Genomic DNA, 27,548 nt, shown 5'->3' with positions numbered 1-27,548 from the left:
TGCTGTAAGTGGGTGGATTTTTTTTTTATTTTTTTATTTTTTTATTTTTTTTTTGCTACAGGAAGTGATTTGCAGTGCTCACTGAGCCTTTTGTTGAAAAGGGTCCTTCTCGTTTATGTGAGTCATGCTTTTGCTGTGAGCAAGTTGGCAGCTCTAAGCAGGACTGGGATCTCTGTTATAGAAAACTGTTTCTTCACCTAATCTTAACGTGGAACCACAAAAAATATCTTAAATATATAATTTTTTTGTTCTTCCTCATTTTATTTGCTTTTTTACCCCAAAATCTTGTTCTCTGCCTGTGTTGCTATGAATCGCCTGCTATGTTAGCACAGGCATCTCCTGCATTGGCATCAGATTTGCCAGAACATATGCAGGAAACTAGATAGAAGGGCATGCTTCAACGTACCAAGTATAATCGCTTCAGGAATGATTCAGTGACATCAGTTGATGATCTTATTCACAATTTGTCCATGAACAGCAAGGTTTCAGCAGTTGCTACAACTTCGGCAGCACCTTCATACCTGGTCACTCCAGAGGTTCTCCGCAAGGACCAAGAAGATGGACCCACCACTCTGTGTACCCTCATCCATAAAGTGTCCCACTTGAAATTCTCTAATACAGGCAGCCTTTTGGGTATCAAAAACCTGTCCTCTGCAGTGAAGGAGCTTGCAGTCTCCAAGTTACAGGGAAGCTCGAGTGCTTCCAGCTCAGCAGCAGAAGCTTTTGACAACACATGTAACCTTGTCTCTGCTACTTCGTGTTTGCAGCAGGACCTGAGCAAGATGAATATGGGGAGAAAAACACAGTCAGAGCAAATGCGCCCCGGAGATGAAGACTGGAATCAAAGGAGCAGCATTGTCGATAAACTCTCTCAAGGATGGATGCACTGGAGTGAGAAGATCCTGGGACCTGGTGTGACGTACACTGTGAAGGTTGGTCTGATTTCTTCCATTCTCTTCTTTTTATCAATGAAAAATTCTGTGCTGGTTTTGATGGCAGGCTAGAGGGGCAGAAAGGATCTCTATTTGTATGCTCCTTTTTTGTGCATAATGCATGGTATGTAAATGCAGAAAGGCAGTGTTGGAAAGCAGTGTTAATTACTTATACCAGCTCAAACCTGCAAATAGACTTCTTGTCAGATAATATTCTGGAGCTGAGTAAAAATATTGTTTTTAAGCTAATGGCTATTTTTATTACTATTGTGTTGGTTGTTCCCACCCATCTTCCTAATTTAGGTTTTCAGAGTTACCTAGCATACTGTATGTATCTTGGATGCATGGGCTTCCAACATATCTGGTGCAATCTACAGTAGGAAAGAAATACACCCTGATGTATGAACAACCATCTATCCTGCACTATATTTCAGATTGAAAATACCTTTAAAGGCATGTGTGCTTTTAATGTGAACGTATAAGGCACAGATTGTAATTCTTATCATGTTCCACAAATAGAAATACTGTTGTGGGTAGAGCAGGAAAATGCTTGTTTTACATAATGAGAATTCAGCCACTTTTAATGTTCTTGCTCTTCAATTCACTGATACTGAATGTCAATAGCAGCAAATCACGAGTTTCCAGGGTAATATTTTGGTATGCTTTGAAAGTATTTTGAAATGATCTGTTAAAATAGATCCTCTGAGAATAGGTTATGTGTTGCATAGTTTTGCAGTCAGGTATGATACTGGTTATGCCTTCTAGCATCAATGTAAAAATAACATCTGCAATTCATTCTTCAGTTACTCTTCTTTGCTGAGAGGCTTTTGCATGATGTTTAACTGTAGCAGACTGTTAATAAGATTACAGACCTATTTTAAATCTCCCCGTATTTTGGGGACAAATGTTTTGTTTGCAATACAAAGCATGATTTTGTATCAGGATGCTTTAAAAGTGAATTACAAGAGTTACTTAACTCTTAACAATATTTCTCAAGTGTCATTATCAAATATATATTTAACCTTTGGAACACTGGGAAGCAGCTTTCATGTGTTTCTGCTAGTTATAAGTTTTGCAAGCAATGGTAGATGAAATAAGTAGGCCAATTCAGAGACTGGTAATCTAAAATAGCACTTCCTGACTATTCTGACATTTACTGCGACTACAAAAGAAAAAGAGAGTCAGTGTTACCCTTCGGGATATAAAATGCTTCTCTCTTACTGTTTGAGAAGCATCTCGATAAAAATGTCCCATTAATGCTAGATGTAACTCTGTGGAGACCCTTCTGCACAAGAAACACTCTAGTTGGAAGAAAATTGTTTAACGTTCTCTGGTTAGGTCAGGAAACTCAGCTGATTTATTTATTTTGCTTTGGGCACTGTAAGTAGGCAGACAGTCACTATGAGAATTCACAGCTTTTTTTTGTTTTACCTGAAATCAAACACGTTTTTCATTTTCTGTGATTTTCATTGGTTGAATTTATACTTTGAGTTTAAAAGAAAATTACAATTATATATGAGCAAACTTTCATTTAATCATCAACCTCTATCTAATACGGATACTAGAACAAGAACTTCAATTAGCTGATTTCCAATATGTGAAAGTATATTTCTAAATATTATGAATATTAGAATTTCAAAATAAATCATTAGCACTTTGTACAACTTACACTACTGGTGTTTATTTTCCTGTCATTAGAATTTACAGAATCTATTTTTAATGAAGTATTGTTTCTATTAAAACAGGGTGATATTTTACATTTTGTACTCTTTGCCATAATATCAATGGTTAATGAATGAATGAAAATAAACCTGTTCTCATTTAGCTATAATTTGTCTGTTCATTAAGTATCTCAGAATTTCTCTCAGCAACTGCAGCATTCATATAGATAAGAAGTGCAGTTCCTGCATCATTAAACACTGTCAGTTCCCAAGGCTTTTATGCATTCAGACTATCAAATCAATAGATAGATAATGTACACTGAAGGGAAGCATTCCTTGGATACCTCAAGGCTGTATTGACTATTTGGGAGACAGGCACTGTGTTTAATTATTGCCGTATGCTTTGCAGAAGCAAAAGCCATATGCAATTAGTTAAGTAAGACAAAAATTAGATTTGTTGTTAACCAGCATTTTTTGTGCAAATGTGCACTGGATTGCATTTTCCATATTCAGTGAAAATAATGTCTGGGACAGGGTAAATAATCAATGCTGGGCAGCTAGGTAAATCATATTGGAATCTCTTGAAGTAAGAGAAATAAATTACTACGTGCAGTGTATGACAAATGTAACACTTTCATGACACTCTTTTGATATGTTTCTGTTCTCCAACTCTTCTGAAGAGCCTTTTCCTGTTTTCTCCAATCATTTTCTGGCAGTGCTCATTCCTGTTTTTCCTTAGCCATTTTGTAAATGTGCAGTGTAATGGTAATTCTTGAAAAGGAGTGTAGAGTTACGGTAAACAGGAACTGTGTTCTGATTTCCATAGTCTGCTGCAATGGAATTATTTTCTGCCATTGGACTACTGGCACATTCTCTATTTATTTTTTTTTCTTCCCATGGATTTTGCATTGAATTTTTGTGCATTACTTTCACTAGAAAATTTCTTCACAGAAAAAGCAAGCGTTTGTGTAACAAATCAGATTTTGTCCATAGCCAAAACCAGGGACATAAAGTGGTAAGGTACTGGTACTTAAAAATACCATTCAACAGTTTAACAAATAATGAATTAATGGGAAAAAAAATAGTTTGCAATGATGAAACTAATTGATAAGCTTATTGTTTGTCCCACAGGGAGACTGACAGAGTGATTTTAAATGTTCATGTTGTCAGAGAGTCAAATACATAAAATTAAAAATTGTTAACTTCTGAAATGTAACAACAGTTGAAATCTGTTTATTTCCAGTGACAAATATCTACTGATGCATTTAACTGAGTAATGGCAGAGATTTTCCAGATTTTACTTGATTGAACTAGGAGTATAATCAACAGCCATGATAAGAGGCAAATATACATCTGACTTTAGATAACTTGTGGATGGGCATTGCAGTAAAACTGAGTTTAAAATTCCATTTTTCAGCAGTTCAAAACTATATAGAGCCAAAACACTGAAATATAATGTTAAAATTATATATTTAATATTTCTGAAAGAGCCTTGAAAACAAGATAGTGGCATAGAAAATGCTTGGGTAAATCTTATATTGAAAAAAAGGAGTTACAAAGGTAATATCTAATAGGGAGGAAGGAGAAAGGACTTCATCTTAAAGAAGTACACAAACCTTGCAAATAATATTTCAGTGAAAAGCAAATTAGTTTATTAAGACAAAGTACCTAGAGTTAATGGCTAAGTATTATTCTTTAACATTATTATTTCTATAATATTTTAACACTTATGTGTCTTGGGATGGGTGAGCATTCCTAAAAGAATATTCTCACTGAAATAACTAATTCCTTATGCTGAAAGTATGTGCTTAAGGATGAAGTGAATTACTGAGCTTTATGAATCTATTGCATCTTTTTCTACTTCATTGTAGTGTTCCCTTTAGTATATGTGCAGGGCTAATATAATTTCAGCAGTCCTCTGTGAGTGGGTACCAAGATTACAACATCACTTTCTTCTTTAGTGGCTAAGCCAGTCTGCAAAGTATAATCTTACATGGAGCTAACATGGCAGAAATTATGACATACGTGCCATTTTTTTCCATCTTTTCTAACAAAAATTGGATTTGCTGCTGGCCTACAGCAGCAGTAAAATACCATATTTCATGGTTTTGTCATGGTAGTCTCCATTTTCCTGTTTGAAAGGTACTTCGTGTACCATAAGAAAAAGATTGAAGAGGGTTTATTGTTTCCTCTTACTCTTTTAAATAGACATAAAGTCAAAATTATAACCAAATTTACAATTTTCATTTTACCTTTTTATTCATTTTTTAAGAACGTTAATGTTACAGCAAGGATTTTTAGTTTCCTTTCTAATTGATGCTAGTTTTATCATTCTTTCTTATGAAAAAATTAATGAAGTTTTCGTTTCGTTTCAATTTTTTTTATTTTTGAATTCTGCTTCTATCAGTCAAGTTGCAGTTGTGTTAGTAGTTTATCACTGATATTTTATGCCCTGAGTAAAAACCTAGTTGGTAGGATTTTGTGCATGTGATTCTAGTAACAAGGAAAATAGTCCCAAACAGTTTACATACTTAAGATGTGGATTTTATATTTCAGGCAAATTGTGATAATAGCACTGAAAAAAGACCCTTTATTTGAGATTCTGCTCTCCTCTATAGGTAGTACTCTAGGTACCCATAGAGTACTAGCCAGAGCTCAAAGACTTATAAGACTGGTTTGTCATCTTGGCTGTTAATGCTGCATGCATGAATTTTTTAAGGAGAGAAAGAGGAAAAATGTGATAAAGACAGTACTGGTTTTAGCAGTTGATTCCTGCTGACATATATTATTTTGCAATCAGTTAGTGTCCTTCACCTTCGCTTTGCTGTTGTTTGATCTATGAAAAATACGCCTATTATTCGGTTCAGAATCCCATTCTGGACAGCTTCCCACATCTGGGTTTGTTGTAGTGTGAACTGATTTGAAAAGAGATTTTCCCACAGAAGTTAAATCAAATCCTACAAACAGAAATCATACAGTCAATATTACTCTAACGACATAAATCAAGTGTTATTTCTTTACTTTTACACACCTTTCAGAGAAAGAAAAGCACCTGGTGATTTCAGTAGTGAAAGAACCAACACTGAAAGCAAATATCTGGTCTGCAGAATAGCTGGGGTATTTGCAAAACAGTATAATTTGTGCAGCTAAGGTTGTTTTGTAAGGGACAGAGTTTGGCCACTGTTCATCTTGATTTCAATAGTTTAAGTGAGAATGACATCCTTTTTTAAAATGAAACTGATACTGTTTTAAAGTCCACAGATAAATTTACCTAATCCTTTTAGGAGGCAAAACTACAGACAGAATTCTTTCTTTGTTTTCCCTTAGAAGTTGGATTGTAATTTTCTTATCTTCAAATAACGGTTATTTTAAGAGTACCGTGTGTCCAATTTAAATATCTTCCTCTGTAAAGAAAACACATGGATGAATCAGAATCTTCAGGGAAAATCCACATCTTTCTTTTCAGCCAGTATGAGGCACTTATCCTGCCTACTGGGCACTCCTTTGTCCCCCAGCCTTGTAACCTATCAAGAAATGTTGTTTCCATTAGCACACCAGCTCCAGATTGGCTTCAATTACTGTAGGAAGTTCAAGTGAGTACACAAGGTATTAGTATTAGATTTTCTTCATGTTTGCAATGGGAAAAGTGTAGATCTGCCTTGGGACAGCCCCAGACAGGCAGCGTTCCTGGCGGCAGATGCTCAGGCAGGGTGAAGCAAGCAAAGGAGACAATGAAACAAATTCCATAGTCATAGAAGAAAAAGTAATTGCTTGCATGTGTTTCTGGACTGTCCTGATGTACTCCTGGTTTATGTGATTCTGTGCATTTACAACAGCTTTCACTGCAGCACTGTTCCTGTCTGTACTGAAATGCTCTGGGCAGAACCTGGCCATTGCAATGGCAACAAGGATGCAGCCACATCCCAGGTGTCATGTGTTTTTGGAGAAGGATGGGGACAGTTTCATAAGGCTAATCTAGCATGTTTGCTTAACAAGTGATATTTATTCCATAAATTTTTTTCAAATAAGTTTTCCTTAGGGCCTGAAAAGATTGACTCAGACGAGCCAAGTTGCAGCTGAAAGTTTTAAAACACGGGTAGAAAAGAAGACAAGAAAAACTAGAGAAGGGTAGCAAGCAAAAAAAATATGTTTTTTTTAAAGTAAAGATAAACAAGTTGCTGGGAGACAAAAAGAAAATAACATGAGGCAGATAGAAGAAGCTTCCTGGGCCTCTTTTCCCAAAGCACCATCATACTATATTTACTGGCACAGCCATTTTAAATAAAAAAAAAAAATAATCTCAGAAACTGATCCTGGAATTAGTTACCGAATATGAGAAAGAACAGGGACAAGATTGAAAGGAAGATATGGTGTCCAGGGGATTGCTCAGCACCATTTATGTCTTTCTGGAGTTGCTGTGGTACTAACTGTCCTTTATTCCCATGTTTAGCTCTTGTTAGCACTGAAATGATATGAGAACAGCCTGGCACCAACATCCTGAATGGCATTTGACAGAGTGTGATTCTGATGAAGAAATTACTGGAAACAGAGCTGTCTCTTTGCTCGTAAACAAGTTTCTTCTGTAATTCACAGGGCATTGAAAAAGTATCCTTAATTTTCCTAGAAATTAAATGTTTTGGAAATGCTATCATTGCCATGCAGTATGGGGTCTATCCTTCATTTCCAAGTGCCAAGCACAGGTGCAAGAAAATAAACTACCCCTGGTAGTCTGATTTCCAGGCTACCAAATCCCCAGCTGAGCAAGAAGAGTAGGCAAATGCTCTTTTAATTTGCAAATGGAGCAGATTTATGGCAGAAATTTTAGTAAAAATTTTGGATGGACAGAGATACATCTTTGCCCAGGAATGCAGACCTTGCCTTTGAATCACTGTGGTCTGTCTGCTGTGACACTGTGACACTTGTAATCATTGTTAGAAAAGATCACCTGGCACATAGTGCCTGACACAGCTGGAAGAAAGAAAGGATTTCCTATCACACACATAATTAAAAATGTTTCAAAGAAAATTTAGATACATATTTCAGATGCTCAGAGTTGGTGGTCTGTATGGATGTTTTTATGATGGATCAGGCTTATGAAGAATAGCTCAGCCTGTAGACTTTGATGCAACAGACTTTTCAAAATAAGACAAGGTTGAGGCTATTTAAAATTCTTTTAGGGATATAGTATAAATTACTTGTGGATTTTACCATTTATTGCCATTCATTTGTTAAGCAACCCTACTCTAGAACAAAACATTCAAACGCCAATTGTTGAAAGATATAGCTTTTACTCATTTTCAAATTTTTGTAAATTAATTTTATAGTCATGAAATAAGCAGAGACCAGTAAGTAAACAGAATCATCCCATCAACTCTCTCTTTCAGGATATATCCTCCTGTGAAGGAGCAGGGCTGCTCTGTGCAGCAGAGGGACTGTGGGAGTGTGTCCTTGCAAGACTGGTGGCTTCCAGCCCCTGCTTTGCTCTGCTTATACCCACTGGCTTTCCAGGCCTCCCTGCTGCCTGTAGAGATTTATAGTCCTTTACATCTGGTCTGTGATGCTTCTAACCTTCCCTTTTCTGTTGTGCATGCTGGGCCGTATTTTGGGCACTCCTTCAGGAAACACAAGAAATTAAATGCAAGAAAGCTGAATATTGACCAAGATTCAGGAAAAACGTATATTAACTCCTGTGATGAAAACCTGTAGCATTTATATAAGAAAGGACTCTCTCTCTATTTTGAATTGTGGGTTTTAACATTGGCAGAATACTTCTGGAATCACACCTTCAAATTGTATATTTGAATACAATTACAATATACAATTTTGAAAACATAGCAGTGTTTCAGAATCTTATCTCAGGTTTATACCCAGTTTAGAGGAAATGCACCCGTCTTCTGATCTTTGCTGTAATAAGTAGATTCATCAAGCAGTCCTACTTCATGTCTAAGCTGATGTTTTTCAAAAAACTGGATATATCTACAGTCTCCATATTTATGATTTTAAACTTCTAATTCTGATTTTCAGGTTTTGAAGCATGTTTTGGCTGCAGAAGTTTTGTACATTTGCATTAGATGAAATTTGGTGCAGAGCATAAGCTGCTAGAGCTAATCTGCAGGGAGATTTAGAAGGAAAGACATCTTAGTGAATATTCAAGGTAGCAAGTAAACTGTCTGGAAAGTGTTCACCCATTTTCGGTATGTACCTGAGAAAATGAAGCATTTCATTTGTGACACTGTTGTGCATATTACAGGCATTCACTTTGGTTAACGTCACACTGCAGCAATTGCACTCATCCTCTATTATATGCCGTGAAAGTTATATCTGAACGATACAGAACTAAACTACATGCAACTTCTTTTTTCACTAAAACCTGTAATGTATTAAAAAAAAAAAAATGGGCAGTATGCAAAACATGTTTACATATAAAATGGTAGGTGCCTAATGTATGCATTTCTTATTCTAACATTACCAAGTTTTTGCATGCAAAAATATAAGTTTGCAAAATACAAACAAAAAGAAATATTGTGCATATAAAAGTACTGATATTTTTAATGTGGAATCTTGTGAAAGTCCGTTCCATTTAGCATCTGCACTGTATGAGTATTTTTGAGCAAGATGTTGGCAGTCTTCTTTCTCTATACTACAAGTAAGAAATGAGAAAAAGGTCTTTTTTTTGAAGATGGTTGTTTTCAGTACTGTTTGAGATGGAAATTAGAAAGTCAACAGATGGAAAATGTGCTTCCCTGTGCTATTTTTCTCCTTACTAGCAAGAAATGAGACTTTAGAGTTGACTTAAGAAATTGCATTTCAAGATAAGATAAAATATATTTTCCTTTCCCTAGCTGAATCTTTAGCCTTTTTTTAATGGAGTTCTGAATCATTATCCTATGATTTGTGTGTGAGATGCTGACAGAATGTTTTCACAGGGGACAAATGTAAACCAGTATTAATATCTTATGATAATTATGAATGTATCCAGATTGGCATTGATTTTCTTTTTTTTGCACAGAGATTTAGGAGATATCCTTTTGTTTTTGTTTTTTTTTTAATTATTGATAAAATGTTGCGTGATGATTTCTAGGGCTACTCATCTACAAGTCTGATACAGGAATAGTAGAAAAAAATGAGTAGAAAAAGTTTATTTTCTTAAAATAAGGGAAAATATATTTTAGCAACAGAAGAAAACTACACTTGGAAGCATGGAGAAAATATTGTACATTGATGCGCAGCTTAACTTCAGACAACATTTCCCTCAGCAAGTGATAATTTTTAATCACATAAAATCTTAGTCATGCATTGGGAATTATGTTAACAAATGTAGAATCAATTGCTCAGTACTGTTCTACCTTCTGTCCTTCTGCCCTGATAACAGTGGCACAGAAGTGCCATTTCTTTGTCAAATGGTGCTCTCTCTCTGACTCACTTTCAAAAAGAATTGGAGACATTCAAAGTGTTCATATTTTCTTTAAGGCCTCAATGTTTATGTGAACCCCCAGGTAATAAAGAGGGCCTTAACAGATTATTATTTTTTTAATCTCTGTGGGGGGAAAAGGATAACAAATTTCCATCTTTTTCAGTGTTGGCAAATACTTCTTACACAAAAATATTCAAGTCCAAAGATATAGATATATACATATAGATATATACAGCTAATATGCCAAAAGTTAGTATATTTATCAGCTGCCCACAAAATATTAAAATGGCATTTATCTATAAACTGTTTTTCAGAAAGAAGAAAAAAACTTTTTTTCAGACTTAATGGTACTTGGTAAATATTCTTAAGAACAATGGTACTGTATATTTCTGCAAACATGTAGTCAATATATAGGGTTTGTATGTGCATATATATATACACTCATATATAAATTAAAAGCATTTTTTAATATGTTAAGATGGATTGATTCTTTATATAACATTTAAGCAAAAATATGAAAAACAGGAAAAACAAGTTGCCTGCTTTTGTTTAGAAGCTGGTACTTCTAGCAGTGGATCAGACTTAAGAATTTATTTAGATGAAGTTTCACAGCGTCTCTGTATTGATTAAGTGTGAAGCACATCATTCTGTTGTTGATCTCAGAATCCTGCTGGAAGTCCGTCTCCCCTTACTTATGTGGCTGAATGCCTTTATGAAAATCTTCAAGAAACTCTTTGTAAAGGGATTTACATGATTAAAGCTAGGCATCTAGGAAAAATACAGTGACTTACTGTCATGCAGTGAAATTTTTAAAATATGACCTTTCTTTTTATTATTTTGTATTCTAGATGCCAAACAAACGGTTACTGTTTGGTGGCTGTGAATCAAAATATATCAAGGCACAGATATACTACGCATGTAGAAAGTCTTATTTCCCTGCAGTCTCTTATGAAAGTGTTTTGCAGCTATGATAATTAGAAAAAATGTTTCTCTATTTTTCATGGCAGCATATGTTTATGACACGTTTTTAGTGTTAGATTCTGACAATGTCATTTAGGGCCTTTCCCTCGTTCATTTCCTTCATTATGCTGCCCATGTTTCATTTCTACAACACTGCTGAGTTCTGTAGGAAGCAGGGCACCATTATGCAGATACTTGGGAAGCACAGGGCAGTGATGCAGATCATTTCCCTCAACATCTGCTAGTGAAGGACAGGCATCAGGTACCCTCAGAGGCAGTTCTGAAGATGAACCTTGCCATAGGGGAAGGGAAGAAAAGCACACTAGGTGTGACATGGCTTCACAGAAGTGCATGGACCTCAGCCCTCACTAGCTGCACATGTGCCTCAGTACATCTCTGAGGTCATCCTAAGGCTCAGTGCAGTCATTACATTTTGGAGATAATTGCAGGAGAGGATTAGTTTGGGAGTTCAGAAAATGGCTATATGTATAGAAATATCTGAAACGTGTCACTACGAGTGTATCTTCTTACACCAAAGATTGATGAAATTTCAAATAACAGACTATGCGATTAATTTATGCTACTTCATGATGTGCACGTACAGTGTAACACTAGTTTTTCTAGGTAAGATTTTAATATGTGTTAATTGATAGCTAAACAGAGGACTTATAGACGAATATTTATATCCCAAACTTCTAGAGAAACTGAAAATCTCTAACAGCTGACTTGAAGGCTCTGTATCTGCTGCTCATACAAATTTATTTTTCTCTAAATATCCAGTTTTACTTCTGCCCACAGCTTTTTCTAATATTGTAACTCACCCTATGTTAGAAATATCACAGAACTAATCTTCTATTCCACCCTTCTGCTTAAAATATCTAGATACTCTGACATAACTCTGAATGGCTATGTACATGCTAAGCTCTTCTTCTCACTGCTCTGCTGTCTCTTCAGAAGATGGTAGCTCATGTTTGCCAAAAGCAGCTCCATTCCCAGGAGGCACCTTGCTTTATCAGCAACAACTGCAGAATAGGGGTGTCTGCAGACATCCATGGTGCTGGAACTGGGGCAAGGCAGTGGCAGGACAGTGCACACCTACTCTTCACTTACAAGAAGGTTTTTGCTTGAGTTTTGGCAAACACCCTCTTAGCAGACACTAAAGTTTGTTTGTTTGTTTTTAAATAAAGTGGTTATTGCATATTGAGAGTACAGATCTTCTACAGAAAATGCTGGCTTTCTGCTGTTATAGAGGAAAACTTGCTTATGATACTGTGTTCTGGTTTAGTTTCAGAGTAGATCTGATGCTTCAGTGTAATAGCTGACCAGATCCAGATCCTGCAGGGACCAAGGCTCCAGCCCAACTGCTGAGCTCCTAGTATCATGAGGATGAAGTCCCTATATATTTAGTCTTTTTCAGTATGAATGCGGTAACACTGTATTTAAAAGTTTTCAAGTGTAAATTTAGCCTTAAGAGCTTTCCATGGTTTTCAGTACTCACAATTGATTATTATGCCAGCTCTTATTCTAACTTTTGTCTGCGGTGGTGCTGAAACGTATGGCACAGCTTCAGCCAGTAGTGCTGAAATGTATGGCACAGCTTCAGCCTGTCTATGTGGAGATATCTTCACAACAACCCTCCTTCTAAAGTGATCCTTTTGTTCAATGGAATAAAGGCTACCCCCACCCTTAACCTAACTAAAGGAACTGTTTACTTGGTTTGAATGGCTCTTTCTGTTAAATGGGTAGAGATTTATGCTTTTTAAGCTGCAATATAAGTGTGCCATATATCATTATATTAGAAACAAAATTGTATTCAAATATACGTAAGAACTATAAATACCTATCAATGTTAGCTATCCAGGCATAGGACCATGCTTCCAGATCTTCAGTACCTCCTTTCCAATGTGCTAGCCTGACAGAGAGGTGTGAACACTATGTCAAGTCAAAGGGTACAAAGGGTCCTTAAATAGTCAGCGTGAATTGGATAGATTTGTCTTCAAAAAATGCTGAGCAATTAACTTTCTTCCTGCAGATGTGGTAGGATATGTTCTCCTGTCATGTGCCACTTTGTTACAGGTAACATAACATGTATGTTGCATGCAACTATGTGTTTCAAATGCTAGGTAGGACTCTACCCGTTTTGCCTTAAAAAAAAATTGCAAGGACCATTTTAGTCCCATGTTTCTTCAGACAGATGCTCCTGCTGCCTCTGTTTGTGCGTGAGTAAAATGTAGCATTCAGAAGATAAGCAACAGCCTAGAAGGGGGATTATTTTATGGGTTTTCTTTTAAGATTCCACTGTCTTCACAGAATTAGTAGATTTTCTTCTATGTAGTTTGGTATACATGCAACTAAGGTACAATGTCCTTACGAAGTGGAGGAGCAAATGTATATTATGATAAACTATGCTCTCTTCGTGCAAACAATTTGAAGTGCCTTACTCCAATCAGTAAGGTATTCAAGGCAGTAAATGTTATGTTGAAGCAAAATTTTAGAAGATTATGAAATATTTTGCATATCTTATTAATTTTTTACTTAGTATTTTTGTATCAATGGAAAGACCTTTTGATTACAATTCCTTTTTTTTCTTTTCCTTTTCAGTAATTTAGTAAGTGGGCATTATAAATTCAGTTAAGCTAGGAACGTGTTAAAAAGTGATGTCAAAAGGATTCAAGTTGATTCCTCCCTATTATTTTGCCAAAGACAAAAATTACTTTGAAAGTGGTTAACTCTGAACTCTCTATCTAGGACCTGGGTTGCTTTTGGTTTTGTTTGATTTTCTTCTTTTCTTGCATCAATATGAGTTTTTACAATACAAATCTATGACTGAATTTTCAGTTATGTGTGGAGAAGTTTATTAACTTGAAACTGTCAGTATTTTTGTATTATACCCTGCTTGTTAGTGTGCATCTAGATTTCAGTCCTGATAGGGCTTAGGAAGGAAGGCAAGCTTGTAAGTTGTAAATCTTGTAGAATATTTTGGAACTCTTAGTGTCCTTTTCCCAAACATATTAGGCTGTTATTGACAGCATCTGAAATACCAACAATTGGTTGTTTTGATGAAGAAATAAATGTATGCTGCAATAGAAGCAAAATAGTCTGAAATTGACATAAAAGCTCTCCTTTTGAAATAGGGAGCCATCAGCTGGGCTTATTTAGCAACAGTCAGCTCTTAACTGGTAAATTATCTTTTTTTTTTATTACTTCACCTAACAAGTAAAAAAAAAAAAAAATCATGAAAATGTCAGGATATTACTCTAAATACACGAGAAATAGATGTGGCAAGTAAAAAAGTGTTCTTTTTTGTATACTTCACAAGTAAATGCGTAGTCTGAGCCTGAGGGTGACAAATTGTCCAACTTATTACAGAGTACCTTACAAAATGTTTCAGAGCTTTCTATTTTCAAAAATTAGGTCTGTATACACCATGCAAAATCACCTCTGTTTTTCATTGGGTCTCTAGCCTATTATCAGCATTTGTGCAATGCTTGAACAGATTTCAGATACTCTAGTGTTTGAAGGCACTGGCTAATTTATGGCCGACTGCCAAATGTGTGTCTGTTTGCTGACATAACCCTGTTATCCTTTATATAACTTGCACAAGGCTATGTGTGTTGCAGATGCAATCTGCAGCGCTGTGAGCCGCTCATATTTATAGCAGGTGGCTGGAAACACAGATTTGAAACCACTTTTAATTTGCTGTGAATAAGTATGCAGCTTTGGTGAACTAATGATATTCTGATAGTTTAGGTTCAGGGATCAGGTTTCCTTATTTTGTCTGAGAGTTCATGATAGGTGTATCTTAATGCTACCCTTAATCCTTCAGGCAGATACTAATCTGCTAGACACCTGCCATTCAAACATTTGTTGTTCCCAGGCTGGACTACTGCAGTGCTATATGTGCCTAAGTGTTGCCATATTTTTATAAAAATGTTTATTGCTGTTGCTATTACTAGCTTCTGACAAAAAAAGTGAAAGATTTCTTCTAGTAAATTGGTGTTTTGAATGAGCTCATTATGAAAAACTGAGCAAGATTTTATGTTCTAGGGAAAAAGATAACTCTGATGGTGACTTCCCTCTTTTGCCTTTCCTCTTCATTGCACACACATGAACACACTCAACCCTCATTTGTTGAACTGTCTGTTTCTGACACATGGTGAAAAACTCTGTACCCTTTCTTGCCCTGAGTACTGTAAAAAAATTTTAGTTGTTAAGCAAGAATTTTCTGAGTGAGTCATAGAGAAGATAGAGAAACTTCAGGGAATTCGGAAAAAACCTTTGCCTGTGGGATAAACTAAAAACCTGGACTGTGTTATGCTTACCTGAAAAAATGATGACTAGCCAAGATGTTTGAAACTCTGCAGTAGAAGACATGATTCCAGTAGAATGTGATACCATGCTATTGGATTTAAATCAGTGTCCTGCAAGGCACTGGTTAGAATGCAGAATGTTATGATTCTAAAACCTCTGAATGGGGAGGCATGCATTCCTCTGAAAGATATCACCTTAGGGTGCAGTACCACTCAGTGAAGGTATACAAGCTGGAATATTCTCATTCAAATATGAGAAACTAGACAGAAAGCAGAACATTATCTGAGAGAGCTTGGTGCTCCCAAATTTTCCTACTTTAAGGTGAGCTGCATTTGGTGTATTTATTTATTGAGCATGAGAGAGGGATGCTAGTGGGATGCTATCTTGATGCACAGTAACCAATTGGTTAGAATGTGCATTAAGTGTTGGGTGAATAGGAGCTTTCTTACAAGTAGACTGCTTTATAACTATATTTTAAATGTTTTGTGGAATGCCTAAAACAAAAGATAGCATTTCTTTTTAAACAGGATATGTATTTGTTGAAATAAATGAATAATTTATTTACTTGCTATCTTGGTTGTATGTCTCCTTTCTGTGGATCCTTGTCAGGATGTACTTCAAATGGATATTTTTAGAGAACAGTATTGGTCTTTGGGAATAATTGAAGCATAGCAGTAGGTGAGTTATATGTCCCTGTAGTTGGCCTTTGGGCCTTTTGAATGTCAGTTTTTTTAGTAATTTCATTACTTGAAAACATGCCATGGTGATTAAGTGTTCACATCTTTTATCTAAGAAAATCAATTGCCATCTTTGCCTTGATCAGTCAGGAAAATTGCAAGCCTTACTATGTTGTGTTCAACTGTCTCCATGCTATACATAAAGCAAGTACAAGATAATTTTTCCATTTGACTTTTCTTCAGTCTGGTTTTGTCTCTCCTTTCGTTAATGCAGACCAGGTAGTATGACTCAAAAGGAGTCTAACTGCACGCCTTCTGTTTATGGATATTTGTCTAATTGCTTGTGTGTTTATTTCAATACATGTGTGAATATGTGTTTGTATATTTATTTGCACGCCTGCATGTACTTGTGAAACTACCTTTCAGCGTTTATTTCTAAAGTGTTTGACTTAGTCCTCAACATTTCTGCAATTTCTGAGCTTTAAACAAACTTGTGGCAAATACAAACATGTAAAGGAACAAGTGCAATTCAAGAGTCTTTTGGTATCAAGCGGCCTAAGTGGATATGTTGAAAAAACCAAGTATTTCAGTAAGGAACAGTCATTGGAATGCCTTTCAATAGTTTTACCAGTTTTCAACATACTTAAATTAAAAAAAAAAAAAAAGTGCTGTATGGAATAAATATTTGGGAATATTTATCTTTAAAAGAATCACAGAACTAAACCAAAATGATTAATGTCTGTATGTTGGCTTAACTTATTTCAGCTGATTATCTCAACTGATGTATAATGAACTTCATCTTCAAGAAAATCAAATCATCCTCTGAGATACTTAAAAATAGAATTAATAGCTTAACTTCTCTCATCAGAACATGACAATCTTTTTGGATGCTTTAAGTGCTTAGGGAGAAATTTACTTAAAAAAAGAAGCTACTTGCAATGAGACACAGGAGGTTACCTTTTTTTCACTGTTTCATGATTGGTAATAGTCTAAAAAGCCTGAGGACATGACCCTTATTTTGAAAGCTCCAGATGCCAGATCTCTATCAAGATGATATTTTCCACAAGGATTTTACAAACTTTTTGAAAACTCAAGATAATATTGCAGAATAGTAATAATAATAATAAAATGATCTTGAAATAAGCCTTCCCAGAAACTTCAGGCAATTATAATCCAAATTTGAGCAATTTAATGAATATGAGTTATTTGATATTCTAGTTTGTTTTATTTAGTGTTGTAACAACTTCATAACATTTAATAAATAGTAATTGACATCTGAAAACAATAAAGTAATTTCCTCAGCTTGTAAACGTTTTGTAACATATATGTTTCTGTAGAAAAAGCACTGCTGAAGATCCTAGTAATGAAATAAAATCTTTTTTTTTTCAGTAGAATGAAAAAGTCCTAAATAGACACAAAATACTGACCTCCCTTGGTTTTTGCACCGTTTTGTGTCTAAATAGGTTTGATTACACTGCAAATCGATATTATGCTAGAATAGCGTTATCAAGTTAATTATCTAAAAACTCATCCCAGCTTCCCATAACTTTCAAAAGCCAGGTGAATGGCTGAGTGCATGCAGTACATGCAGTGATGCTGCCACTGGATATGCCTATTATAAGCTGGTTTGTACAAAGCCATTCTACTAAATACCTGTTGAGATCTGCAGCTGTAGCTGTAGGCTTTATCATGTGCAAATTATCCCTGCTTTTGGAAGTAAGTTCAGAATTCATCTGAGGTTGTCTCACTCCTATGACAGTTACTGTTACATTTGAACATATTTTCCAACTTATCCCTGTTTTTCAAAGAGATGCCGGGCAGAAATGTCTGGTCTTTTCCTAAATATTAGCCAGCCTTCATATCTCTCCTCTCTAGAATAATTCTGTTGAAACTGTCTCCCTGTATTTGTTACTAGCGTATTTTCTTAAGATTTTCCTGTATCTTTATATTGTTACCATTAAAACACTAAGGAAAATCCCACCTGTCCCTGAGGTAATCATTAAGGAATCTTTGGATTGCTGATGCTGTTTTCAATTCCCTGCCACAATTTTTTTTTCTCGTTTTCCCTCACTAACAGTAGTTGAATTTGTTTTTCTGCACTTCCTTTTTATGTAATTTTTAATTTGAATAGCTTTGTATGTAAAATAAAACATGGAAAGTGAAAAGCTAAAAATCAGCACATTATGAACAACATATATTAATGGCATTAGATTAAACTTACAGAGAGATGTTGAATCTTGAGACTTAAGTGAAATTAAGTGTTTATGGAATAAATCTGTGTTACACAAGAGCATAATCACAAAAATCTCCCTGACACATAGTATTCACGGAATGTAAAAATACAAATTGTGCAATGCCTTTCAGTGAGTATTTTGTGTTATAAATCAAGAATATTTACATGGTTTTCAACTGTTTCTTTTTCCTTGCAGTACTTGGGGTGTATAGAAGTCTTGCGTTCAATGAGATCTCTTGACTTCAATACTAGAACACAAATTACAAGGTAAGACTTTATACAAGTATATATTTAAAATAAAGTATGAATTGTTTCCACAGAGAGGAGGGGATATGAAAATAGCAAGTCAAGACATATAGTAAATATTTTATGAGTACCTTAAATCTGCTTTTTTTTTTGCTTTCAAAAACTCAAACATCACACCTAGTATTAATAGAGCTCCAGTGGAGTCTACGGAATATATTCCTTTTCTTTCTCTTTTTTGTTCTAATTTTTTAATTTTATGTGCCAGGAACTGGTTTAGAAAATTTTAGTCTGTTTTTCAAATTATGCTGCCCCAAAAGGCACTTAGCTAGCTAGCACTTTCATGACATTTAGGCTACCAAGAATGAGAACTATGTTTGTTTATAATCTGTATACAAGTCTACAAGGCATTTGTCCAAATTAGTCAAGGGAGCTAAAAGAAATGAATGGACATGTTCTTTTCCAGATAACACATAGCAAACAACAAGCTTATATTAGACTCTCTTTACAATTCTTCTTTGAAAGCTATCCTGGTATTGTTTTAAAGGTAGTATAGTGCCTTAAGAAGTGACCATGAATCACTTCATTTCTAAGATATATTTTGAGAGCAGTAGCAAATAGTATTTTGAAGATGTTTTCACTTGAAAAGCTGAGGTCATTGATGCAGAGAACTGTAGTTTTGCCATCTTCCAGCAACTGGGATCACATTTCAATGACCATAGTCACAGCTGCTGATAGTCTTTCATAAAGCATGGTCATACTATAGGTAGCTAAGTATTTCTGTCATTAAATGAGTAAAATGACTTACTTCAGGCTTGGATGCCATTCTTGTGGTCTGTATGCACTGCCTTTGAGTTACCCTTGCATATATCAGCTTTGGATAGGACCCTGTGTGTCCCTAAAAATATTTATCATTTACTTGTCAAGACACTGATTTGATGAGGAACATAAAAACACAAGGAGAGATTAATAGTTGAATTCTGAATTTCAGACAATATAGACAATGGTGTCATCTGAGAATTTTCTTACTGTGTTGTTTTAAACTCATAGTGTACGTTTCTGTGTTATTTGCAACAGTGAACTTCTAAAATGCTTGTATGTCCAGGCAGACTTACAGTTCCAATGTTGTGGTACATCTGTGATGATCACTTGGAATTTAGATGACTTACTGTGGTAGGTTATTTTTCTATATTTCATAACTGAGGATGGAGTTCAGCTTTTTTTTTTTTTTTTTTTTTTTTGTGCAGTCTCTTTACACTTTATACCTCCAATGAAACAGCATTCCAATTTTCTTATTATTTTGCTTATAGGCACAACTCTGCTTTTGATACTTAAGCATATACTTATGCATAAACTTAATTGTACTGTTGATCTGAACCCAGTGCCATTTGCACAAAGTATTGTGTCTTACAACTCTTTAAATACAAAATGCTTTTTGGCTTTCATTGTGAAACAGACTTTGAATCACATTTTTTTCTGTTATGTTATAGCATATTTGACTACATGCTGGATATACTGCTGGCTTATCTTCCCTTGACCATGTGTAGTGCACAGGATATTTTTTCAAGCAGGAAGCTCTGTTTTCATGGTTTGCTTATTGTTTAGCGTTTTCTATTTTTTGATTCATAAAATAACAAGAACTTTCTAATTCATCATTCTGATCATACTATTCCCAACTAAAACTTATTCTGAAGTTGAAATCTTTAGTTCGAATTGGGATCAGAATCTAGCACCTTAACTTGCATTTCATTAATTCCTCTGGCTCCTGAAATCCTCATGTCATGCTATAAGTACCTGCAGGAAACAATCTGATCAGGATTCATCCTGTAGCATTTCATGTACGAGCCTATTTTTTTAATTAGATAATACTAATTGCTACTAAGGAATTACTAAAACTCACATTTGCCAGCTAGCTTGCTCATCTGCACTAAGAAGCATAACATAGGCTTGAAGGTATGTTTTGAATTATTATAGCTGATATTCTCATATTACAAGCACCAGTTCCCTCTCAAAGCGACACCTGTAACTCTGTGCAACCCTTTAATTACAAATAAAGTGGAAGTACCTGAAAGGTATGTCTATTCGGGAGTGATAATTGTTTCAGTTTACCTCTGTCTGCATGAACTGCTCTGAATGATTCCCTTAGCTCTTGTCAAAGCAGTAGGCCCTTCCCTGTGGTCTGCTGCCAGCCAAGGGCTGCACTTGTGATCCAGCTGTTTGTGGCAGGACATCGCTGGGCTCCACATGTTCTCAGCTCCCTGTGGCTGTGCTACAAGGTCCTCTGTGTGAGGGGCGATGTGAAATTCTCTGTGCGTTTTTCAGTATCTGGAGAAAGAGACTTCCTAGCAGCTCTGTTTCTTTTCTGACCCACTACTTAATAATTCAAACCTACTTTATAAATGTAAGCTTGTATCATAACTTTTCAATATAATGCTGTTTTTTTTCCTAGACTTTGCAAAACCAATCACAGAAGAAACTGATCCATTTTGGGCCAATCTAATTTCCGGTATCATGCTGTATTTGCCAAGCAGCGTAAAAGTCATTCAGAAAAGATAAACCAGGTTATCTGGTGTGTGTGGAAACCTAGATATACCTTTTCCTAACTGGTGTGCATTGTGCTTGACACATACAAAACACTCACTCTCAGGTGAAGCATCTACCTGCACCTGCTTGCTTTCTTGTCTTTGCACTTCTTCCGTATTGCAGAGCTCCAGCAAAGGACATCAATCTTTCAGAATTCTATATTAGCTTTTTTTTTTTTCCTCTCTCTTGGTTATTTTGTACATCATATTTTATATATCAAGTTATCTTTCTGCTGGCTCAGAGCAGGAACAATCCTCTAGGAAAGATGAGCAGCACCAATTCATAGAAAAAAAAAACAAAACTGGCTCAGTCATTGTGTGATTGAGTTGTGTAGTCACTGGCCCTTCTGTAAATACTGGGCATTATTTTGGGAACCATTAGTCTCACTTTCTGATAACTCTGTGATGAAGGGAATTAGTGCTTGACATGTGGCACTTGCATGATTGGTGAACATTTAGCAATTGCTTAAAATCTGGCTACCATTTCCACATAACTAGTTGATTAGACATTCATATTATATAGGAAGAAAATGAGAAAAGATGTATTCATGTCTTTGAAAATTCCATCCTTTATAGTTAACACATTAGGAGAGAATACATGTCAATATGAATGCATGGACTATTTTTGACAAATCATAAATCGTAATTTCAACACCAGGAACAGGACTGAAACCAAACTATCAACAGTCTGATCAGGACTTTTTCCTGTCATAATCGTGGGGTGAATTACAGTTATTACCAATCCATAACATCTAGTGCCATTGTATCTAACTTATGACTTGGTTTTTCTTTTCCACATTTTCACGTATCTTTTGTAAATTAAAATGTTAAACTTGTAGATGTACATCTATCTTTGTGCAAAAGCAGTGAGCAAACACTTTCACTTGTCATACTCATCATCATCATGAGATTTTTTACAAACTTGGTGGTGCCTGTCAAAAGGTATTTTTATCCTTGCTGTGGAAAATCATTCTTTAGAATTGTTTCAGAATAGCACTCGCTTAATTATGAACTAGGTAAGGGGGTGAAGAGCAAACAAAGGCAATGATGGGCGCTATAGAGAGGGATATTGAGCAACAGCTTAGAAAACGGGAGCTAGAGGGGGAGGCAAAGGATGCAAGCTGAAGAATGCAGCCTTATCTCTCTCGTGCCACTTCAGGCACTCGTGCTCACACATTGGTTCAGGCTGGTTCAGGCTATGACTGCCTCCAGTGGATGCAGCAAGGCTGCACCCTTTCATTACACCAGAAGGACAGAATGTAGTTCCCAACAAATGTCTCATGCTCCCTGATGAGGAAGGAGCCAACAGGGACCCCCATCTCAGTGCAGTACTCCGTCAATGAAAGCCACTCAGCAATGTGCCGCCCACCACTCCCTACTCCCAGCTTGCCATGGAACCATTCCTGTGTGAAATGCAGCTCAGTGTTGTTGCTCACGTCCTTCTGCGCAGGTTGTCTCCCATGTTTGTTTCTGGCTGGGATGTAGAGTGAGATCCATATGTAATTGATGCAGCCTTTCATCATTTGGCAATCTGCCTTCTGCTCCTTTGTCACACATGGACCCATGGTTCCTTGCCACTCACCTCTGTCAGCCACCTCAGGTTTGGTGGGGCTTGCCACTGGTCAGCTTGCCCTTTATAGCATCCGCTCACACTCATGCCAGGTGTACAAGCTAGATGTCTGGTGATTATGTCAAGAGGTACTGTCTGACATAAATAGTTACAATCTTTTGATTTTCTCCCTCCATGTCTGCCAAACTTATTTACACCTCCCAAGGTCTTTTGCTAATCAGAGTGAGAATGTCTTTATTTCCTCCCAATGATACGCAGATTAAAGGAAGTGAAATACTGGACCTGGATAAATTAATTGAGGGGGCCTTGGAGAGTATAAAGAAACAGGGATTGTAAATGAAAGAAAGAAATTGGGAAGAACAGTAGCAGTTGCACTAGAAGTGGTACAACTAGCTGAGAAGATGGCTATCATGTACTGTAAAGCCCACCAGAAGGGAGAAACAACTGAGTAAGTGGGCAATGCATTAGCTGACTGAGAAACAAAGAGTGGCAGAAATGGAAGACAAGAGAAATGCAGGCTTTGGTTCCAGACAGTAAAATTCAAATTGAAGGTAAACCAAGATATTCAAGAGAGGACCAAAAATTGATAAAGGACTTAGGAGGGCAGGTGAGAAAAGGAGGGTGGATTAGGGTTTAGAACAAAATAATAGTTCCCATCTCCCTGTTATGGGCCATAATCATGGCTGAGCAAAGGAAAAGTCACTAGGGAACCAAGATCCTGTATAAATACCCGAGCCAACAGATTGTGGCTTGGAATTTATACACCATCATTAAACAGGTAACGCAATGGTGTGAGATTTGTTTAATCCTAGAACAGGCCCCAGGGTCCCGTTGGGACAAATAGGGAAGGGAAATTATCCTGGGTAACAATGGCAAATTGATTTCTCTGAACTCTCAAGAAAAGGGGGGTATAAGCATATACTGGTATTAAAAGACACCTTTTCAGATTGGCCAGAGGCTTTCTCTTGCAGGACCAACAAAGTGCAGGAAGTAACTAAAGTATTGTTACAAGAGATAATTCCAAGATTTGGGGTTCCAGAACATCATATATATAGTGTGGATAAAAGAGCAAGCATCGTGGATCCAATACACACAAGTTAAGAAGACATCTCAATCCCAGTGGACTATTAAGAAGGCCGGACTGCTGAAACTAAGGGTTAAGAGACAGTATGTTTAGAATGTGTTTTATAGGTTGCATGTATTATGTAAGACTTGCTGTAGCCTGGCATGAAAATACAAATTTAAACATCACTAAAAGAGTAGTGGCTAGCCTAAACCCCATTGATTGTTGGATATGTACAGCCTTGCCAAGCAATGGAGGGATGGAAATCCCTCAGTATGGGATTCCCTCCACCAATTGGTCACTATGGGGTGGAGCAAGAGCTAGGCGTGGATGTGCAAATAAAATTGTGACAATAGGAAAAAAGGATCTAAAAGGATCTAAAAGGATCTAAATTTAGTACACAACTATGGTACTTAATTTGGATTCTGTGGAACAAATTAACCAGTTGGTTACCAAACTTTGCCTGGCTAAAGCAACTCTTCATAACTTGTGTAGTCCTACTCTATCTTGGAATATTCACATATTATGTTGTTTCTTGTGTATGTCTAAACAACCAGGTGGAAATTATGAGATGTAGGAACAGCATAAGATACGCTAAAAGATGGAAAGCGGGGTATATTTTCATAAATCCTTAGGAGAGAATGATATCTAACAACACGAAGATTGCTAGATTATAGAAAAGGGGGGAATTGATGTGGAACATATTTATTTAGAATTGTTTCAGAACAACATTCACTTAATTATGAACTAGGTAAGCAGGTGTAGACTGAACAAAGGCAATGACAGGCACTACAGGGAGGGCTTGACTCACCCACCCCTCCTAGCAATGGCCCGGAGAAGGTGGAGGGGGGGCAGTGAGCCAAAGAATGCAGCCTTATTTCTCTCATGCCACTCCAGGTACTCACGTGCTCACATATTGGTCATCCTAACTTTGAATCTTGTGAAAAATGAACAGCTTAGTACATTTTATAAAATATTTTTTCCTTTTTCATTGCATATTTGAAGTTCTAAGATTCTTTAATTATGGGAATGCTTGAGTAGTGTACTAACAAATTGTACTGCATTCGTTCTTTTCTATAATGAATGTAATGTACTTTTGAGCAAATTAATGGAAGTGCAAGCCAAGGGTCAGTAGTTTAACGTAATGAAAAATAAAAGCCATCTGAATCTGCATGGTGCATCATTAATAATCAGGTGACAGCTCTTGTAACACTTGTAAGGTCAAGATGACTTTCTTAAGGAACAAGATGAACAGAAGCATTTAATTTTAAATCTAGAGGAGGAAAAAGGAGGAGTTAAAGGCAAGAATGCTCAGCTAACAGGTGCAGGTGTCAAGAAGTCATTCATCTGAAATCTGTCACCATCAACAGAGAAAGGTGCACTGTGTTCTTGAACTTTTGTGACCCCAGCATTTGTTCCCTCAGGCTTTTTAGAAAGCAAAGATCGGGTAAGGAGTTTGCAATTCATCTAGTATTTGTAAGCTTATTGTTAAACCTGTTACAGTGTAATGAGTCTTCACTGCTTGTTATGTGCATGAGCATAGCTGTGCACTGGATTGAATTAGAATAATGTTGCATGCACTGTTTATTGTACAGCAATATCTGGGCTACAACGCCATGTGTTTTTTATCCTACTGTAAGCTACCTAAGCAAATGCAATTGGATTACTGCATGCACTTCAGAAAACCATGCCTGTCTTTGCAGTGCAAAACACATTGCATAGTAAATAAATGGCATGCAGTGTCAATAACAAGTAGAACAGGAGTGCAAAGTATTTCATACTAGCACTGAACCGAAATCCATATTCTTATCTTCTCTGCAGCTATGCAATGCTGAATGGTTTGAAAGAAATTCCTCTACATATCTGGGGCATGACCCCATCTTCATTAAGAGTGAAAATCTAACTCATTTATGACAATATCCCAATCTCTTGAAGGGGTAAGAATGCAAATCCATGCTTCTGAGTTTGTTCAATGCTAAACCACATGAATAAAATTTGGTTCATAAAGTGTTTCCTTCAAACGTATTTGTTCTTTCAGAAATTCGCTATCAACAAGCATCAGTGAAAAATGACTGAAGACACTGGAAAGGAAGATGCTTCCACTGTGTTTTCAGAGGATGGATAGTGATATAGGTTGGTTTGTCTAGCAATAGGGATTAGTACATTAGTTTAAGAACTAATATAAACTAAGTTTAGCAAAAGGAATCCACAAATGATAATTCTAAAACTTTCCATTTCAGCTTTATTGGGTGAACAGTATTGTTTTTCCTCAATAATTCTGCACTGGGGACATAATAGAATATTTTTATTTTCTGCCTCAATGATTTTGCCTTATGAGATGTACTGGAGTCACAATAGAATGCTTTTATCTTTTACCTCAAAACATGCAGGGACGTTTTCCTCAGATTCCACATACATTGTTTTTAAAAAGCAGTTCACTGTGGTCTAATAAGCAGTGGAAATCTTCCAAATTGGAGAAAAGTTAATGAAAGTGAGTCAAAGGCTTCCGTGATGAAGCTGATGGTGAAAAAAGGGAAGAAGTAGGTGGGCACTTGACCACCCTGAATACCACTTAGCATTCCCAAAGGAACATTAGCATATATCTATGTGCTCTTGAAAAGTAGTGAATATATATGCCAAAGTACTGCATATGTATATCTTAACTGTTTAAACATAGAACCTGAACTCTGAGAGTGTAGGCTTTCTTGTCAAGCTGCTCGACGTGCTTTGTGAGGAATGCCAAAGGAATGCCACTTTCTAACACCACGTAGGAGTTAGAGTTTTCTTCTCAGATTTCGGATGACTATAGGTACCACATATCATCTTCAGAGAGTTCTGAGCCCAGCTTTCTTGATATCAAGCCCTCTGGTGTAGAAGGTGCATGTCGTCTGCCCCTGCTTTTTCCTGTGTGGACCCTGGGTGTGGGGCAGTAGGGAAGGACTAGTTTACATGAAAACACAGAGCACAGCATCCTGGGTACGTGGCTCCACAGGGCAGAGCTGGGAACAGCAATGGTCTGCTTTCCATGGGCACACTTACCTTGGGGCCAAAGTTCTGGGAAGGAAGGTTGCTGGCCACTGCCGCTTTACCAGGAAGCAGTACTCCTGGAGGTGGATGGAGTCATCCTCATAATTCAGACAACAGGTCATTAAGTGAGGCAGTGATGGCTGAAGCTGCTGAATATATCAGGGAATAACTTACATTTGCTTGTTTAGCTGTCAGTAGCATGGAAGCAGACTAGAATAAAAAGGGTTTTGTATGCCTAATATTTATATCTTTCATTAGGATGTGTTACTTCTGGGGAAAAATGTTAACTGTTTTTTGGATTCATTTGACGAATGCATGGCAATGCAAAGCCTGAGTGAGGGTAATTAATTGAGTTCTCCCTCTCCACTTGCCTTCATGAGAAAGAGCCCTCAGAGAATTGGAAAGCTGAAGAATCTGAAGCTAAATGTTCAAGGAAGCAGTTACAGTTATAGCAGAGTGTCTTAGCATACTCTCAAATTTTGTTAATAGCACCGAGTGGTCTGATTACACAGAGAAATTTATGCCTTTTATGTGACATGTCTTGTCATACCAGACAGTTCATCAACATCAGGTAGACCTTTTAGGCAGATACATCTTGTATATTTGTAAAATGTCATAAATCTTATGAGATTGCATGATTGCATGAAAGCACGATGTTAGAATGTTTATATTCTAATAATATCTTCCAAGACTCATTTTTATTTCCAAAGTCCTGTTTTAGATGTTAAACCAATTAGGAGTAAAGGAAAATATTCTTTAGATCAATTTTTTAAATTTTATTTTTGTAAGGCTTACTATGCCTTCCTTTGAAATGTCTGCTACAGGCTGTTTTTTTGAGAGGATGCTATACTAAATGACCTGGCTGGACTCAGTCT

At 36.5% G+C, this 27,548-nt stretch overlaps 1 protein-coding gene across 1 annotated transcript in view; it reads left to right on the top strand.

Moving 5' to 3' along the window:
* Positions 1–392: 392 nt before the first annotated feature.
* Positions 393–27,548, top strand: part of SHC3 (SHC adaptor protein 3) — a gene marked incomplete at both ends in the record, with an annotated part of 52,300 nt that continues 25,144 nt past the window's right edge. The window contains 2 exons of the mRNA XM_079548444.1: positions 393–932; positions 18,385–18,455. Of these exons, the coding sequence (XP_079404570.1) occupies positions 393–932; positions 18,385–18,455 (611 nt within the window). The remainder of the gene's footprint in view (positions 933–18,384; positions 18,456–27,548) is intronic.

The sequence above is a fragment of the Tetrao urogallus genome (assembly GCF_951394365.1).
Source record: "Tetrao urogallus genome assembly, chromosome: Z".
Classification (NCBI taxonomy): domain Eukaryota; kingdom Metazoa; phylum Chordata; class Aves; order Galliformes; family Phasianidae; genus Tetrao; species Tetrao urogallus.
This window is presented reverse-complemented; position numbering and strand designations above follow the sequence as displayed.